General features: G+C 33.7%; 1 protein-coding gene across 1 annotated transcript in view; it reads right to left on the bottom strand.

Moving 5' to 3' along the window:
* The window catches only part of LOC106478489 (transcription factor LBX1-like), an 80301-nt gene extending 64720 nt beyond the window's left edge, over window positions 1–15581 (bottom strand). The window contains exon 1 of the mRNA XM_013939035.2: window positions 14856–15581. Within this exon, the coding sequence (XP_013794489.1) occupies window positions 14856–15357 (502 nt within the window). The 5' untranslated portion in view covers window positions 15358–15581. The remainder of the gene's footprint in view (window positions 1–14855) is intronic.
* Window positions 15582–17736: the final 2155 nt, after the last annotated feature.

Raw genomic sequence — 17736 nt, 5'->3', positions numbered from 1 at the left:
AATATATATATACATACATACCCGAGCAAGTAGCTCCTTTCAATAACAGTAATATGCTTATCAGCATTTTGGCCAAATACTTCGGTAATTATACAGTTGGAAACACAAAATGGCTACATTGGCTATACAAAGAGTTATCGTTTGGGAACACAAAATGACTACATTGCTTATATAAAGAGTTTATGGAAAGAAACTTGACAAGAAATTTCTTTTATAGGGATATACATATGTCTGTCACTTTAAAATATTTCTTAAACTTCGATGATATTTTCTTGGAAACTAAGTGAAATTTCTTTGCAGAAAATAGACATTTATAATAAAATATCTGAACTAAGAAAATGTAAGTCTGCCAAGAGCAACCATAATCCAATGGTACTTGAAGATAAGTACATATAAAAATAGTCATTCTGTTAGTAAAAACATCTGAATAAGAGGATGTAACTTGGCCAAAAGTAAGCCCCCCCCCTCAGTACACGAAGAAAAATATACATTAAAATAGCCACTATCATAATAAAAACTTCTGAGTTCAGAGGATGTAACTCGGCCAAAAGCAAGACTTTGTCGGTGGGTTGTGATATTATTTCAGCCACACTACTCTTGAGACAATTTGATTAGAGAGAACAGGGAAAGTTGTCTAGCGAACATATTCTAGAGAAGTTGTTGTCACAGATATGTTGTAACGCACATTGAAAAAAAAAGACGAAATACAGACAGTGAATACATGTCAGTATTAATGTTAAAACAATTCTAAACAGTTTGGGATACCGAAAAAGAATCTATTACAGGAAACCACTGGGTTTGGACTGGAACACAGTGACAGGTAATCTGAGATTAACGAAAGAGACTGTTATGGGCCAGGGAACACAGAGACGAGACACCTGCGATGAATGAAAGATACTGTTGTGGGCCAGGGAGCACAGAGACCAATCACTTGAGTTAAATGAAAGAGACTGTTGTGGGCCAGAGAACACAGAGACCAATCACTTGAGTTAAATGAAAGAGACTGTTGTGGGCCAGGGAACACAGAGACGAGACACCTGAGATGAATGAAAGAGACTTTAGTAGGTCAGAGAACACAGAGATGAGACACCTGAGATGAATGAAAGATACTTTAGTAGGCCAGGGAACACAGAGATGAAACACCTGCGATGAATGAAAGAGACTGTTGTAGGCTAGGGAACACAGAGACCAATCACTTGAGATAAACGAAAAGACTGTGGTGGGCTAGGGAGAACAGAGAAAAATTACCAGAGATAAACGTAGAATGTACCGTAATAATACGTGCTATTCTATACTCTTTTTACTAGAAAACCGTACTAGGCCAACTAAGAAGGACACTGGTAAAATATTTATTACTGCCATTGTTTTGTATAATTATTACTGAATACTTGTACTGGTTCAAATAAGAAGGAAATCTTCAAAGGGTTGTTACTGCTATTGTTTTAGTTGTTACTCTTGCTATTGTTTGAATTACTACCATATTCCCGTTTTGAGTGAGGTAAGAAAGAAGTAGTTAAAACGTTTATTACTGGCATTATGTTCTAGTCATTGCTAGAACCCCATATTGGTTTAGGTAAGAAGAAAAATCTTAAAAGGGTTGTTAATTGTTACAGCTATTGCTTTGTTTAATTATTGCTAGAAACATATTGAATCATGTAAGGAAACGGTTAAAATGTTTATTACTGGCGTCATGTTTTATCATTGCTAGAACCCCATATTGGTTTAGGTAAGAAGAAAAATCTTAAAAGGGTTGTTAATTGTTACAGCTATTGCTTTGTTTAATTATTGCTAGAAACATATTGAATCATGTAAGGAAACGGTTAAAATGTTTATTACTGGCGTCATGTTTTATCATTGCTAGAAACCTATATTAGTTCAGTTAAGAATGAAAACCTTAAAAATCATTGTTAATGGTACTGTGTTGTTTAATTGTTGCTAGAAGCGTATTGAGTCAGGTGTGAAGGAAATAGTTAAAGATTATTATTGATATTGTGCTGTTGAATTGTTGCTAGAAACCGGTATTGATAAACCAATATTGTTTTAAGTAAGAAGGAAATTGTTAAAATGATTATCACTGGTTTTATGTTATTTAATTGAAAAGGCCAACATAAGTGGGAGAATGCAACACGTCTTCGATACGCAATCACAACATGGTCAATTTTGACACCAAAAAATCGTGAAAAACACAGAAAAATCAAAAACTGTCTATGTCACTGCTTGGGACCTGCATGAAATTATCTTTATACCAAATCCCATGTAAGTTAGTTGATATACACACGAATAGTTTACGAAAACCCCAACTGTGTTTTCCTCGCTGAAAAGACAAAAATTCCAAAATTGTTTATATCACTGTTTGGGACCTGCAAAGAGTATCTTTGTTCTACATCCCACGAAAATTTCTCGAAATATGGCTACGTAACTGACCAAACCTCTAAAATGATGGAATTATTTAACCTTTTGACCCTCTAAAATGACCAGACATATCCCACATTTTTGTAAAAAATTATCTTTTACCAAATCCCATATAAATTTATCAAAATATGGCCGAGCTTTGACACCCCTAAAAAGATTAAAAATAATCAAATTAAATTTTTTGGTACGTCAATATGTTAGATGCATGAAAATATATATTTTTACCAATTTTCATTTTGATTGCTTTAAATATGACCGCACGGGAGCCCAAATATACATTTTGGGATTATCTTACTTTAGATCCCATAAAATCCCTAAAAACGCCTAAATAAATAAATTAAAAAATTAAAGTGTCTGGGCGCATTTGACCATGATATAACCCTACCTTGTTTCAAGTAAATTCACCATGAAATGAATAAATTGTGAACAACTGAAAAGTGTTTGGAAGAAGAAGAAGAAACAATAGTAAAACAGTGTCTCTGCGGAGACATAATTATGGCTATAAATCAATACTGAGTCAGGTAAGAAGGAAATGGACAAAATGGTTATTATTACTGCTGTTTGGTTTAACTATTACACCATAATACTTAACAGTGTAATAATATCTCAACGAGGAAATGCATAGTTCAGCATCTGTATCTACTTTCAACAAATAAAAAGTAAAGAGGTGAAAACATCGTACTCTTCTTATCAAATAAATAGAAGTATCGTATTTCAGAAACAGTACTTCCTGATGATTTCAGAGGAAGAATACTTTTATTGTCTTATGAAAAGTATGATGTATTTTAAATTGTAACTTCTTTTTTTTTACTTTGGATATTCGTTAAATAATGAAATTAGCTACTGAATCAATCTCTCTATACCTTCTTGTTTTCAATTGCAGGCGCAGAGGAAAATACAAACAGGAATGAAACTTTCCATGATCATAAATATATTACAAGGCAATGCACTGAAGAAGTTTTGCTGTCTGGATAGAAGAATAGTACAATGACTGGACATATATTGTGCCATGTTGCTACTTAGAGGAATAGTACAATGACTGGACATATATTGTGCCATGTTGCTACTTAGAGGAATAGTCCTATGACTGAACATATATTGTGCCATGTTGCTACTTACAGGAATAGTCCCATGACTGGACATATATTGTGCCATGTTGCTACTTAGGTAGAGGAATAGTCCCATGACTGGACATATATTGTGCCATGTTGCTACTTAGAGGAATAGTCCCATGACTGAACATATATTGTGCCATGTTGCTACTTAGGTAGAGGAATAGTACCATGACTGGACATATATTGTGCTATGTTGCTACTTAGAGGAATAGTCCCATGACTGAACATATATTGTGCCATGTTGCTACTAAGGTAGAGGAATAGTCCCATGACTAGATATGTATTGTGCCATGTTGCTACTCAGGTGGAGGAATAGTCCCATGACTGAACATATATTGTGCCATGTTGCTACTAAGGTAGAGGAATAGTCCCATGACTAGATATGTATTGTGCCATGTTGCTACTTAGGTAGAGGAATAGTCCCATGACTGCGCATATATTGTGCATATATTTATACTTTCAGAGATGTTTACGATAAAAAAACCATGTTGCCAGTAATGTTTCAAAACCTTGTAGTAGCATCTCATGAATCATTTTTGTGTTTGTTCTTTTACGCGCAAAGCTGTACAATTTGAAACCGAATTTTAGCGTTTTAGGGGGGGGGGAGTTTGAAAACTGTTTATAAAAAAGGAGTGAAGCTCTATTTGCAAAATATATTTTTAAATTACAGAATTTTTTCAGATGTTACTTTTTATTTCTTTTCATTATAGCCGGAACTAAGTTTTGAAAATAACTTCTGGTGGTTCAATTCTGTAAGATCATTAGGAATGTTCGTTTCTATATAAAAGTTTTTTTGTTTTTTTTACCTTAACTGTTGATGACTACAAGCGTTACACGAACTATAGTCATATGGATCCTATCGGCTTTTATAAACACATTTTTCTAAACTATTTCTACACCAAACTGCTTGTGGGTCTTCAAGACTTTGTTCTTTCAGAGTCATTAATAGCACACAGTTTAAAAAAAAAAATAATAATGTAAAAAAATGCAACCACTATTACAGTTAATTTAATTAATTGTTGCTTGGGTCCCTTATATATGTTACATAAAGAATGAGCGATTTTATTAATGTTTTATGTCTCCATAAACTTACCGCTGACGCACTGGGAATAGAAATGTGTTTGTATACTTCATAGAGTTCAGTCCACCTTGTGGAATCGAACACAAGTTTATGCCTTTTAAGTCCGGAAACTTACCTATGAGCTTCCGGGGACATGTCACAGCGACTACCAATCATAGTTATTCAGTGTGACTAGTTTTAATGACTTAAACAATATTTAGTAGACAAATTTGATTAATTTTAAAACATTTTGTTTGAGTGTGACAAGAAATCTTAGAAAGCGCTTCTACGGCGTTGCTTTTGTATGTTAGTTTTGCTTGAAAAGTTAATATTGATGGATTGCACGGAAATGATTCAAAAAAGTTTGAGTATTCCATTTAAGAATCGATCGGCGTATTTTGAATTCCAGCTTCCAGCCCACATGAGATTTTGCAAGATCTACTCAGGATCATATAGTCAACACTGATTTTCATGTTACTCCTCTCACCCTTTGTTTACGATTCGCCTTTCTTTCTGTGAGTAGAGAACCTGTCAACAGTTGTATTTATATATAAATATATTGATTTAAACATTCAACCATGTGGGTAAAGTAAACACACGGTTGAATGATAAGACTAGGCTTATAGGCTCCGGATTCTTTTACCGAATTAACAAGAAGTACATTTCGAGGTTTATATGTATTTAGAAAAATAAAGATATCGTTTATGTAAAAAATAATTTCCCGGACTTCTGTTGGTCTCTTTTCTTGTGTGCTTATCACAGTGTTACCTAAATATATTTGAAAAGGTTCACGACCGTTTAACGTCATCGAATTTGTCTCTCTCCCCCCGCCAGTTTAATTGACTTTGAGTTCATCATTCGCAAACTAATGATCAATAGTAGCAATAACATACACCATATAAGTTTTATACAGCCATTAGTAACAAGGCCTACTAAAATTTCAAATTTTACGGATTTTAATCACAAGGCCTATTAAATTTTAAATTTTACGGATGTTAATGTTGGATAAAAATTATTTCAAGGAAGAAGCGCCCCTTGTGATTTACTTGAGGTTAAAAGTAACAACATATTTTGAGACATATTACCCTCCATATATATATATATATATATATATATATATATAATTTCACTTCATTCTTTTATAGATTAATATCTGACTTACGAAATGTTGGAGATTAATCCATCCAATAATTGATTCTTAATTCTACACGATATAATTTCTCATTCCTAAATTTACATTCTGTTTTGAAAAATATAACACTATTATCCCTGTAGGAATAATTTTCACGTTGTTCTATATTTAAATGACCAGTGTAATTTGCATACAAGAATGTGGACAAAGAATTATCAACTCATGAATGACATCATAGTTTATGAAGGATATTCAAAACACTGAATTATGATGGGTTTACTGTACTAAAAGTCAGTAACAGCCATAACAATATACTACAAGTTAACCACTTGCATCATGATGATTAACTACATATCAATACGGACATCTGGATAGATGAACTACAAGTCAACAACTGACACCATGATGGACATACTACACTACAAGTTGACACCTGACTTCATGATGGAAATACTACACTACAAGTTAACAACTGACATAACATGTCAACACTAATATGAACATCGATATAATATACGACATATCAGTAACAGACTAGATCTTAATGAACGCACTATATTACATGCCAATACTGACATAAAACAATGATTGTGTACTACACTACATGACAATACTGACACAAATAATGATAGTATACTACACAGCATGATAATACTGACAGAAATTATGATTGTGTACTACAATAGATGACAATACTGACATAGATAATGAGAGTATACTACACTACATGATAATACTGATATAAACAATGATAGTGTACCGCAATAAATGATAATACTGACATAAAAAATGATAATGTACTAGATTACGTGACAATACTGACATAAAAATGATAATGCACTAGATTACGTGACAATACTGACATAAATTATGATAGTATACTACACTACATGACAATGCGGAGATAAATAATGATAGTGTACTACAATAAATGGCAATATTGGGGCACATAATGATAGTATAATACACTATATAACAATGCTGACATAAATTATGATAGTTTACTACATTACATGACAATACTGGCATAAATAATAATATTATAATACACCACATGTCAACACTGACATAGATCTTGATGGATATACAACACTACACAAGTCAACAACTCACATCTTGATGGATATACGATACTATACATGTAAACAACGAACAACTTTATGGGTATAGTACAATAGAGCGAGTTTCTAAATACTGTGCTGAGTGTTTATGGTAAAAGATATGATAATATCAAATGAGTATTAACATAAAACAGGTTACAACAAAACGTTGAAGTTGCTACAAAATTGATTGTTTTCTTTCATGACGTTTCGTGAAAGCATTACTCTTCATCTGGTCATGTCGACTTAGAATAGTTTTCAACGGTACGACAATACATAATACTTCCTAGCACCAAAATATCAAACGGACGTATATGTCAAACATGAGTTATATATGCCTCTTAAGTAACATATCCGTGATGTATGAAAAAAATAAGAACCTATTAATTCAATTTTAATTAATTATAAAGCTCTGGTTAGTAAATGATGTAACCTAAACCGCAGATTATGGGTATAAAATGTATCTGAGTTCGATTCAAAGAGTTAACCAATTTCAACTGAACTGCTTTAAATATAATTAAAAGTTTCGTATCATTGTTTACTTTTATTAACTTTCTTTTTATACCTAAAACCCCCCACTGTACTATTTCTCCTCTTTTCTTGTATTGTTACTTTTAACAACTTACGGCTCATTTTCCGGACTTTAAGTATTGTTGTAGCATTCCGAACTGTTCTATAAGAGTTGCTTTATAACCCGATGAAACGCAGTACTTGCTCGAAAAATAAACAAATGACAGGACCTAATACCAATAACTCTTGGTAACATATATTTTTATTAGCACGAAGTTTCGGGTAAAACGCCCTTCCCCAGATCCATCAAAGCATCAGCAACCAGAACGTTAAAGCGTCTGAGGGAGGACGTTCTTGCCCAAAACGTCGTACTAATAAAAATATATGTTTCCTAGTGATATTGGTATTACGCCTTCTCATTTATTCTATGTCATTTTGCACTATTGACTTTATCTTGTTACATATTTCTTTTAAACAAAACGTTTTGTGACCATCCCATCGTTTTGCCGGAACCTGTTTACGGTCTCTCTACGTTGTCAACAGAGATTGACATAAATCTGTCAACTCTGAAGCAGAATGCGCGCCTTCATTACAGTAATATGCATAGGTTAATACTAACACAGCTGAAACTGAGTTAGAACACTAAAGAACAGTTTTGAAAGTGACAATAATACATTATTTGAAACGTGTCTGATTCTTGTACCATAGCTGTAACATATAGCGCGAACAAAATGAAACAAAACAAAGGAAACAAAGCTAATAATTAATAACGAAAACTATAACTGTTTTAAAATTTGTTACGATACACATTAGTGAATATAAAAACCAGTTACATTTTTGTTTTTTAATGAACAGACTGATACACAATGTTAACATATTATCTCTGAGGCAGTTAACAGCAGCTTTTTAAAATTTAATTTCGGCCATTGAGATCAATGTACATTAACAATAATTGTAAAATTACGTATACTTCAATTCAAAACCATTGGCACACGTGCTGAGGGGGATAGCACAAAGAATACAAATTAAATTATCTCAAGTTCAAATCTGAACGATATATATGTTACACTCAGTTTCAGGATTCGGTCATTCACAGAAAAAATAACTATTTCACGGTTTTAGCATGTGAAAATGATCAAATGCCGAAATGAAATGTTATTTTACTGCTTGTGCAAATTAATCTGCTCAATTTTCGAAACGTAAAATACAAAAAAATAATAAAGACAGAGAGAGACAGCTGATTCGGTCTTTGTGTAAAGCGATATAATCAAACTGTGAACTGTACTTTGAGCTGTTAATTTTGGTCAGTGTTTGGATTTTGTTTGACCCAGAAAGGTTAAGTTGCATTTGGACCTCTTCTTCATGACAATGCTATTTCTTATACACACTCGGACCGTTGTTCGTGGCATGTCCATAGATAAAGCTCCAGGTGTTTTGTAGGTTGTGCACTTTCCTAGTTTGATTGTGCATATAGTCTTTAGTCGCAAACAGTTCCTTCGTACGCGCATAATTGATAACGATGATCTTCTAAGATTGTATTTAGATAAAGATAACCTTTTTAGATACTAAATTAGCTGAATAATTAGTTGTAAGTTAGCTAGCAGTAGATGATCTGGTATTAAATCTAGTACAGATATTAATGAGGTAGAGGTACTTAGGACTATCATCATCGTATATGATATATCAAACAATGGAGGTCAGCAACTCATTTTTGTGGAAACATATTTTGAAATATTTTGCTGAAATGTTAAGGAGTTTGCCTGAGAAGGTCAGTATGTTTGTGTATATATCTAAGAATTGTGAATTTCTAGTTTTTGGTGCTCTAAAAGCTGCTGTTAATACTAAGTTTTGAATGGTTTGTAGATGTCCCTTGATGTGCAGTAGTGCTATGTTTATCCATGTTGGACATGCATATTCTATGACCGGTCGTATGTAAGTTTTGTATTTGAACTACTGCAGTTCCTGAGCTGAGTTTTAAAATGCTGCTTAATCTATGAATAGTTGTTGATTGCGAATGTTAAAAATGTGCACCAAGTAAAGTATAAAATTTCAAAGAAAATATGTTTTTTATTAAATGAACAAAAATATGTAAACTGTACTTATTATTAATTATTCACGTATTTATTATTTATGCAGAAGTTAACCCATTGACATCATGGCCTCATATGCAAAGGGGTCATGGAAAGCAACTTAGAAAGACCTCAAACATTAAACTTCAGACGAGTTTGAACTAACATTAGTAACGTTCTCGTCTTGTTATCTAGAAAATACAGTTTTAGAGGAAGAAAGTAATACCATTAGAAAACTGATTGTTTTATCCATACTATAAGACTATTATATACTCAGTACTACAGCCACAACTGCAAAACTAAACAATTCGGCACAAACAAACAAATAAATACATTTGTCGCCTACATCGTTAAAAAAAGGGGGGGGGATCTAGTTTTGTAAAGCTATTATAATTTAATGTACAAAAATTTGTCCAAAGAGGGGAGAGTTCACCTGTTCTGATACTGTTAAAAAATATTTAATCGACTTACATTTTACATATTTGTGCCTCGTGGTCAAATGCATATAGGATCAAATTATCCTTCTTTATGGAAAAATGTTTAATATGAACAGTGTCAGTTTTACATTTAGCAAACGTACATTTTTAAGTCTACGATATTGCTTACTTGTCAGAGCCACTTTGTCCCCATGAGCTACCATAGTCTCTTTATTTAATGTAACTGGTTTTCATATTGTTCCTTAGTGAGTAGAGGAAAAACAAAACACTTGTCACTCTACTTTTCAATCTAAAGCTTTCACAATTGTTTTTCGTTTCCACAAGGTCCTCACACTTTTCATTGGGTACCTACTTATTGAAAGTGCTTTCATTTCATTCTTTGTCTTAGTATTTTAGATTCCGCAATTTACTTAAATTGTTTTACATAAAGACAGAAGCAGCTGGCTCATTTTTATGTTTCGTTATTTGTTTATTTGGTATTTTACATTTCGCAATTTTAGTACAATAATTTGTATGAACACTGTAATAACATTTCATTTCGGTCTTTCATAATTTTGACACGCCATGATTATTTTGTCGGTGAATCACCGATCCTGAGATTGAGTTAACATATATACTGATTAAATGTGCCTGATTCTTGTTAGCTTCAATGTATCCCATAGTATAATACCCAGTATGGTGCTTAGGAAGTAGTTTCTGAACAATACTAATACATTCTTGCATGTTCCTTAGGAAACAGTTTCTCAACAATACCAACACAGTAATATTCTTGTAATATCTTCAATAACACTTTGGTATGTTGTTTAAGTTTATCTTTGAGACCATAATAAATTTAGTGAGGTGAAAGTTTTAATACTTTTGATGCATAGAAGGGGCTTGATCATCAGTTAATTATTATTATTATTATTTCTACACTAATGTGATAAAGTCTAAAATAAACTTAAGAGCATTAATAGACTTACGTTGGTGATATATGATCTCTGGCAGAGCTCTTGTATATTTACTGTATTTTTTACTGGTGAAATTTAGTGCTAATCAAGACCACAAAAAGATTAGAAACATACATTCCGGATTTGGTAAAATAACTAGTGTCAAATGATTAAAGAAAGAGATGTAGGTTAAGAGGCACTGGAATGCATTGTGAGTACAGAAAAACAACAATAAATCTAATATATCAATACAGGGTGTCCGGAAAGTCTGGAACCATAGGTGATTTGCAGCTTTTCTTAATTTCAGATACGTGACTGATTATGGCTCTGTTAAAGAATGAGAAGGTCGATTTAATTTTACTGTTAATCCAACCTCGCTTCGAATTACAAGAAAAGCATGTGGAGCACATTCTGTAAAATTCGCTGAAGTGCCTATGGTTCCAGACTTTTCAGACACCCTGTACACTACTCGCACTACAAAAATACATGAAGTACAGTATAGGGTTGTAGTGTTGGCCAGAATTAAAACATAAGAGATAGGAACTGACTGAAAGACATCAATTTATTAATAATTTCTAGGTTGGTTGTGAATCATACATCAACATGATAACATTAAAGATTTGACAAGAATAAAACTATAACACCGGTTTCTGAACAGATTATGTATGTGAATACTGTTCAAAAACCGATGTTATAGTTTCACCTCTTGTTATAGAGCGCTTTACATTATGTATGTGGATACTGTTCAGAAACCGGTGTTATAGTTTCACTCTTGTTATAGAGCGCTTTACATTATGTATGTGGATATTTTTCAGAAACTGGTGTTATAGTTTCACCTCTTGTTATAGAGCGCTTTACATTATGTATGTGGATAATAAAACGCTCTAAAAGCAGTACATAATATGTCCTGTTTCAGTTTTTTTTTTTTTTTACATCTTCATACCTTAACCATGTGTTTACTATTTTATGCATTTGAATTTATTTAAAGTCGTTGTGTTGCTATGGCTAGACACCGATATATTTCCTTTGTACTTCTATACACTATTCTGAACGTGGAGTCCTCGGTGGGACAGCGATACATTTACGGTCTTACATCGCTAAAATTTGGGGTTCGATTACTTGCGGTGGACACAGCAGATAACTCAATGTGGCTTTTTCTCTGAAACAAATAACCGAACGTGGAAGTCCATATAAGTTACTTTAGCTGCACATATCTGCATGTTGTTAACAGAATAGCTATCGAAAAAAACAAATTTCACGTTTCCATTTCACAAAACTACGAATCCTCCTCTTTTCGAAATCATTTTAGATAAACGTTGAATTATTTGAAAAACTATATGACATTCCATTCAAGGTAAAGCTCCGCCTAATGTGAATCTTAATCAGCCATTCAGCACAATGGGAAAACTCGGCACATTTTAAACACAGCATCGAAAGCATTATTTCAACAAGAGGGGATCCTCAATAGCCGCGGCTGTAATTAGATCTCATATCGGTCAAGAGATGGAGCTATAAGATAAAAGTTTGTACTTTGGTAAGTTTCTTTCTCACTTGTGTTATCATTATACTATCAATTAGATCAGATAAACGAAGTGATGCTATCGTTAAAACAGTCTAAGTAGCACGAGTTAATCAACATTATCCATTATACAAGGGAATCCTAAATTGGGAGAATGGGCTGTAGTAGTTACACAATAGTGATAGAGTACTTAGTATCTACAAATCCATTGAGTGAGTTGGTGTGGGGCTCAGTAACGATGCGGCATGTTCTGGGGGGACCTTTGGTTGAGAAAGTTCGGAACCCATGCATAATAGAACATGAAATACACTCTTTTTTTTCTTTTTTTTTGCACAGAAGAATGTTAACAAGTTTTTGGGTCGGGCGATTTAAAAATTCCGAAGAAACTCGGTGACCTTATAAAACGTTTACATGATCTGAATTATGAGATATGAATAAACAAAAGGCCACAGTTAGCAGTTCTTTTTAATCAGTTTTGTCTAAACCTTTCTGTAAACTGGTAAATGTTCTAACTACAGAGTTTAGTGCGAGCCGGAACTTTCACAGAAAGTATTTACCAAACTTCTGTATTATCCTAAACAAATCGAAATCTCTTGTAAATACACTTGAAAACACACGTAGTTTTTATATGCTTCCTTCGCTTAGCCCATGAAATACTAAACTGTAAGACAGAATGCCTGGTCTTACCACATGTTTCAAACCACTAGGGCACATCATAAAACCTAGAATAAGATACATCCTAGAAGCCGCCATTAGGTTGAAACGGGGTTGGAGTTTGAAACTCCACACTTTATTATACAGATGGCGCTCAAAAAGACACGTGTAGTTGGTGTTAAGAATACAAGCATTTACTCTTTTTTGGCACTGTTATCCACACTGTATGCTGTCTGTCATTTTATGTTCCAAACGTGTACACACATTTTCTTATCCTAAAGTGAATAACTCTGTTAGACCCATGTAATAGAGGATGTACTTTAAACTGTGGTAAAACACCAGGTGTCCAACTTTTCCACGAATCTAAACTTGGTTAAAAGTAAAAATCATTGTCAGAACAATGGCTCATCTGACAAAGGGCGTTTAAAAACTGTAGTCAGATGTTTAAGATGTTTGTTCAAATGTTCGAAGAACTACAACTACTGGGACGTGATAGTTGTCTGAAACCAATACAGCTAATACCTAATAAAATTATTCTTGAAGATGATGTTAAGAGAAAATAAATAAGACTGATATATACATAACTCTAGGTACTTAATGAGAATTTCATGGATCTTCATTTATCTTCACCAGTCATCCTAAAACTAAATGAAGTGTTCCAGAATAAATTTTGAAGCTTATAATTACTGCTACTCCATTTAATAGCAAACTCCAACCGAGTCACTTCGGTGAAACCGAACTGGATGTTACACAGCTACACCATTTAACAGCCTACTGTAAGTGAGTCACTTCGGTGAAACCGAACTGGATGTTACACAGCAACACCATTTAACAGCCTATTGTAAGTGAGTCACTTCGGTGAAACCGAAATAAATGTTACACAGCTACACCATTTAACAGCCTGCTGTAAATGAGTTACTTCGGTGAAACCGAACTGGATGTTACACAGCTACACCATTTAACAGCCTACTGTGAATAAGTCACTTCGGTGAAACAGAAATAAATGTTACACAGCTACACCATTTAACAGCCTGTTGTAAATGAGTCACTTCGGTGAAACCGAACTAAACGCTATCAGTAGATTTTACATGCATATTGTTAGTCTAAGCACTTCAGCCAAGGACGTTTGTTGAAAGTCCCTGGCAAAAAGAAAAAAAAATAATTAGATTTTATCCACTGTAAGTTTTGACTGACATCGTGTGAATATTTACACAACAATGTTGTTCTACATCATTAAAAGACTTACTTTTGAAGCTATTCGCAATAGTTGTCTGTCAGCTGAGTTAAAATTAAATTAAGTTTAGCTACTTGATGAAATACAACAGAAAAGTTTCAGCTTGATTTTTTCCGCCCATTTGTTACTGTAGTACCTCCGTCAGATCAACATGAAATTTTGTTCTTATAAATGTTCTAATAGAATCTGCATATAAATATTTTAAACGAAGTGCTCTAAATTCTAATCCATAAACGAAAATTTACAATTTTGAATGTTAATCTAAAAGTGCTTTTCATTTTTCTTTCTGTTTATAATGTTTTTTGTTTCTTGCGCAACAATGTACATTTATGATAGTGAAAACACTAGTGTGTGTTTATATGTGTATGTGTGCACCATTTCATAAATATCTTTATAAACGAAACACTACAATGGTATATTATACATATATATCAGTATATAAAAGACTTTAAGCAATTGCATTTTCGCACTGTCAAACACTAGTTTAAAATACTATTATACGTGACCTTGTTGTAATGCCCGTGTCTTTGTTCAATAACCACCTTAGGTCTAGAAAGCTTTCATTAATTCAATGATTGTTTTTTATTGAGCAATTACAGAATTATCAATAGAATTTTAAAAATCAACAGTTCATTTTATGCCTTCTTTTTTATATATACGCTCATCGAAAGCTCTTGTACTCACCTAACTTTATACCAGCTTCTAATCCTTCAAACGCCTTGCTTGTCATTTCAAAGAGAGCATCGAGGGGTGAAGCTGGGAGGCACGTAGCGGCTGGACTTTCTGGAGTGTCGCTTTCCGACTTCTCAGACCGAGAATCTTCATCTGCCGATCTTGGCCGACGTCTGGCGGCGTCTGAAGTGTGCAAGTCCCAAGGACGTACAATCGTCCTCTCGGAAAAGCTGGAGGATCGCCGGACACTTGATTTGTGGTTCAAAATATCTTTGATAAAAAACGAATTCAACGGTTTGTTAGGGTTGGGAGCCGGCCTCAGTTCAATCATACACAACCTTTTGATGGGCTTATAGTAATCTTCCTCGGACGCCTCGCCCGCTGTTACCTCAGTGGACGCGTTACTTACGGCATTACTCTCATTATCCTTGACTTTACTCGGCGTGGCAGTGGAAGGGCAACTGGACTCCTCCTCTACGGATTGTGACTCGTAGACTACCGCTACGTCAGACATTGTTCAAACGTCGGAAAATCAGAAGCACACTAAAAACTAAATGCGTATCCGTATAAGCCCTAAAATATCCAAAGATATATATAAAAAGAGCTTCCTTTGAGGCTATTTTAAATGTTACCATTAAAACCCAGCATTTGTTATGAACTTCGAAAAGTTACCAGTTTCTAAACTCGATTGCTCATTGATTAGCTAACCACAAGAGATAAAGTTTAAAAACCTTCGACCCAACAAGCGGTAACTGTGTGAGCTATCAACTCAGCGTACAACACGAGGAAATTAGCGGCGGTGTTCAGACCCAGCTCAAGATGAGAAGGCGGGCAAGCAGCGGCCCGCCAGTGAGTCGTAAAGATAACTTATTTATCTCTTTCTACAACAGGTACGTCGCACCGAAATAAAGACCAATCCCACACGGAACAAAATTATGTGGAACAGTAGAATGTGCGATATTGCTGATGGTATAATTTGTCGACAGCTGCAAAATTCTTGAGAATTGTAAAAATTTAGATCATAGCACAAACAGTGAACACACTGTCAGTCGAGTAGGGTTATCTGTCACGTCGGTGCGCTAAGGTAGATTAAGAGGAGTGATAGACAGCCCGAACGATCGGTAATATATTATAAGTAAAAGCTCGTTCCGCCAATAAGAGTACGCGCAGGGATGCCATAGAACAACTAAACTAGGCGGTGGGTGGAGTGGGATTGTGATCTTCTGATTGGTGCTCTAAACGAAGTACCGTGCTGTAAAGTGTAACCAGAGGGCGTTAGTAATAATCTCCTCGTTCGTAATGTGTGAAGCGATGAGCTTAAAAACAGGTTGACAAAACACCATTAAATATGTTTATTGTCAGTACTATTTGATTATTAAATTATTGTACGATGATATGACGAATCCCGGCAATTCACAAAATGCAATACAATCAATGCATATTGTACCGGGGGAACTTCCAAAAATTGAAATATTACACGTTTATTTCCACGAAACAAAACAGTAGATGTTTGTGAATTTAAGTCAGATATAGTGCTGTAAGGTACTTTTATTATAATAATTAATGCTTCTTAATCCAAATTTAGAGAACAGCGGAGATGTTAACCTTATTGCTGTGCGTATAATATTTAAAATATAGTGTTATGTATGTACTGCAGTTGTGACATGGATATATTAGAAACAGTTGCTCATAAAAAAAAATATAGTGTATTTATACAACAAACGTTTCTGAATTTAGTTTAAAACACTATAAGAAAGGTCCATCATCTGAGAAAACAACAAACCGCGTAGTTGTCAAGTATTTGCTAACATTTATAATGATTTTTTATGCCATCTATGACTTTATGTTATTTATCGAATTCAATAATATGTTTTTATCAGTGACTATATGAAATGGAAATTTTTGTTCAAATTCTCATGTATTTTTTAAACTTTATTCAAAATTAACTGTAAAATTGAAAATAAAAATCAACAAACAAATATGTATTTCCTATTGCATGTATTGTAAAAACCTTGTGGTTTTAAATTAATTTCAATCATTAATTTCGTTGTTAATATATCAGTATTATAAGCTTACTTGTCAAATTACACTATACTGTCAGTAACACCATATTATTGTATGTTATATTGATAGAAGAATTCAGTGAATGAGTTTCAAATAAGATCCACGAAACAGTCAAAATTGAATGAGACAGCTTTCAATGTTTTAAATTTTAAGTAACAAATAACAACAGGAATGTAGTATATAGTTTTAAGAAAATAAAATAAACGGAAGAAAAGAGATAACATTAAAGTTTCATAGAATAATAATTACTTTCTTTTTATAATTCACTTTAATTCGGGGTCTTTCTCATCATAATCCACTTTAAGTCGGGCTTCCACTTTATAATACACTTTAAAACACATTGGTTACACTAGAAGATGTTATCAAGCGTAATAATTGCATGGTGTGTAATGCTGAAATGTCAGTCGCTGCGAGTGAGGATATCAAACTTTCACTTGGATAAATGACACAATAATTATTTGGCGTATAAACTTAGTTAAAACTATGTAGTTACTACGGAATTTTGAGGCCACAAAATTACCTTAAGTCAAATATTCTTATAACTGAACTGTTATTTTGGGTAATACAAAACATATCAGCTTATCTCTGGTATGAAACAATTAAAAATCCGTTACAGGAGAGACGTAGTTTCAAGGCGTGTCTCTGTCTTATCAGCCCAGTTAGAATGACGTTTAAGAAAGTCATTCCATCTGGAATAATCATTTAGATACGATTTACTATAAAGAACCAGATACACGATACATATATTTGATTGCTATTTAACTATCAGTATGCAAGAGTACGCCAGCCACTCTCTCCACAAGCAGCAGCAGCCTCTCTCTCCACTAGC

This window comes from Limulus polyphemus, unplaced genomic scaffold (genome assembly GCF_000517525.1).
Source record: "Limulus polyphemus unplaced genomic scaffold, Limulus_polyphemus-2.1.2 Scaffold216, whole genome shotgun sequence".
Lineage (NCBI taxonomy): Eukaryota > Metazoa > Arthropoda > Merostomata > Xiphosura > Limulidae > Limulus > Limulus polyphemus.
Note: the sequence above shows the minus strand (reverse complement) of the source record. Positions and strands in the feature narration are given on the sequence as shown.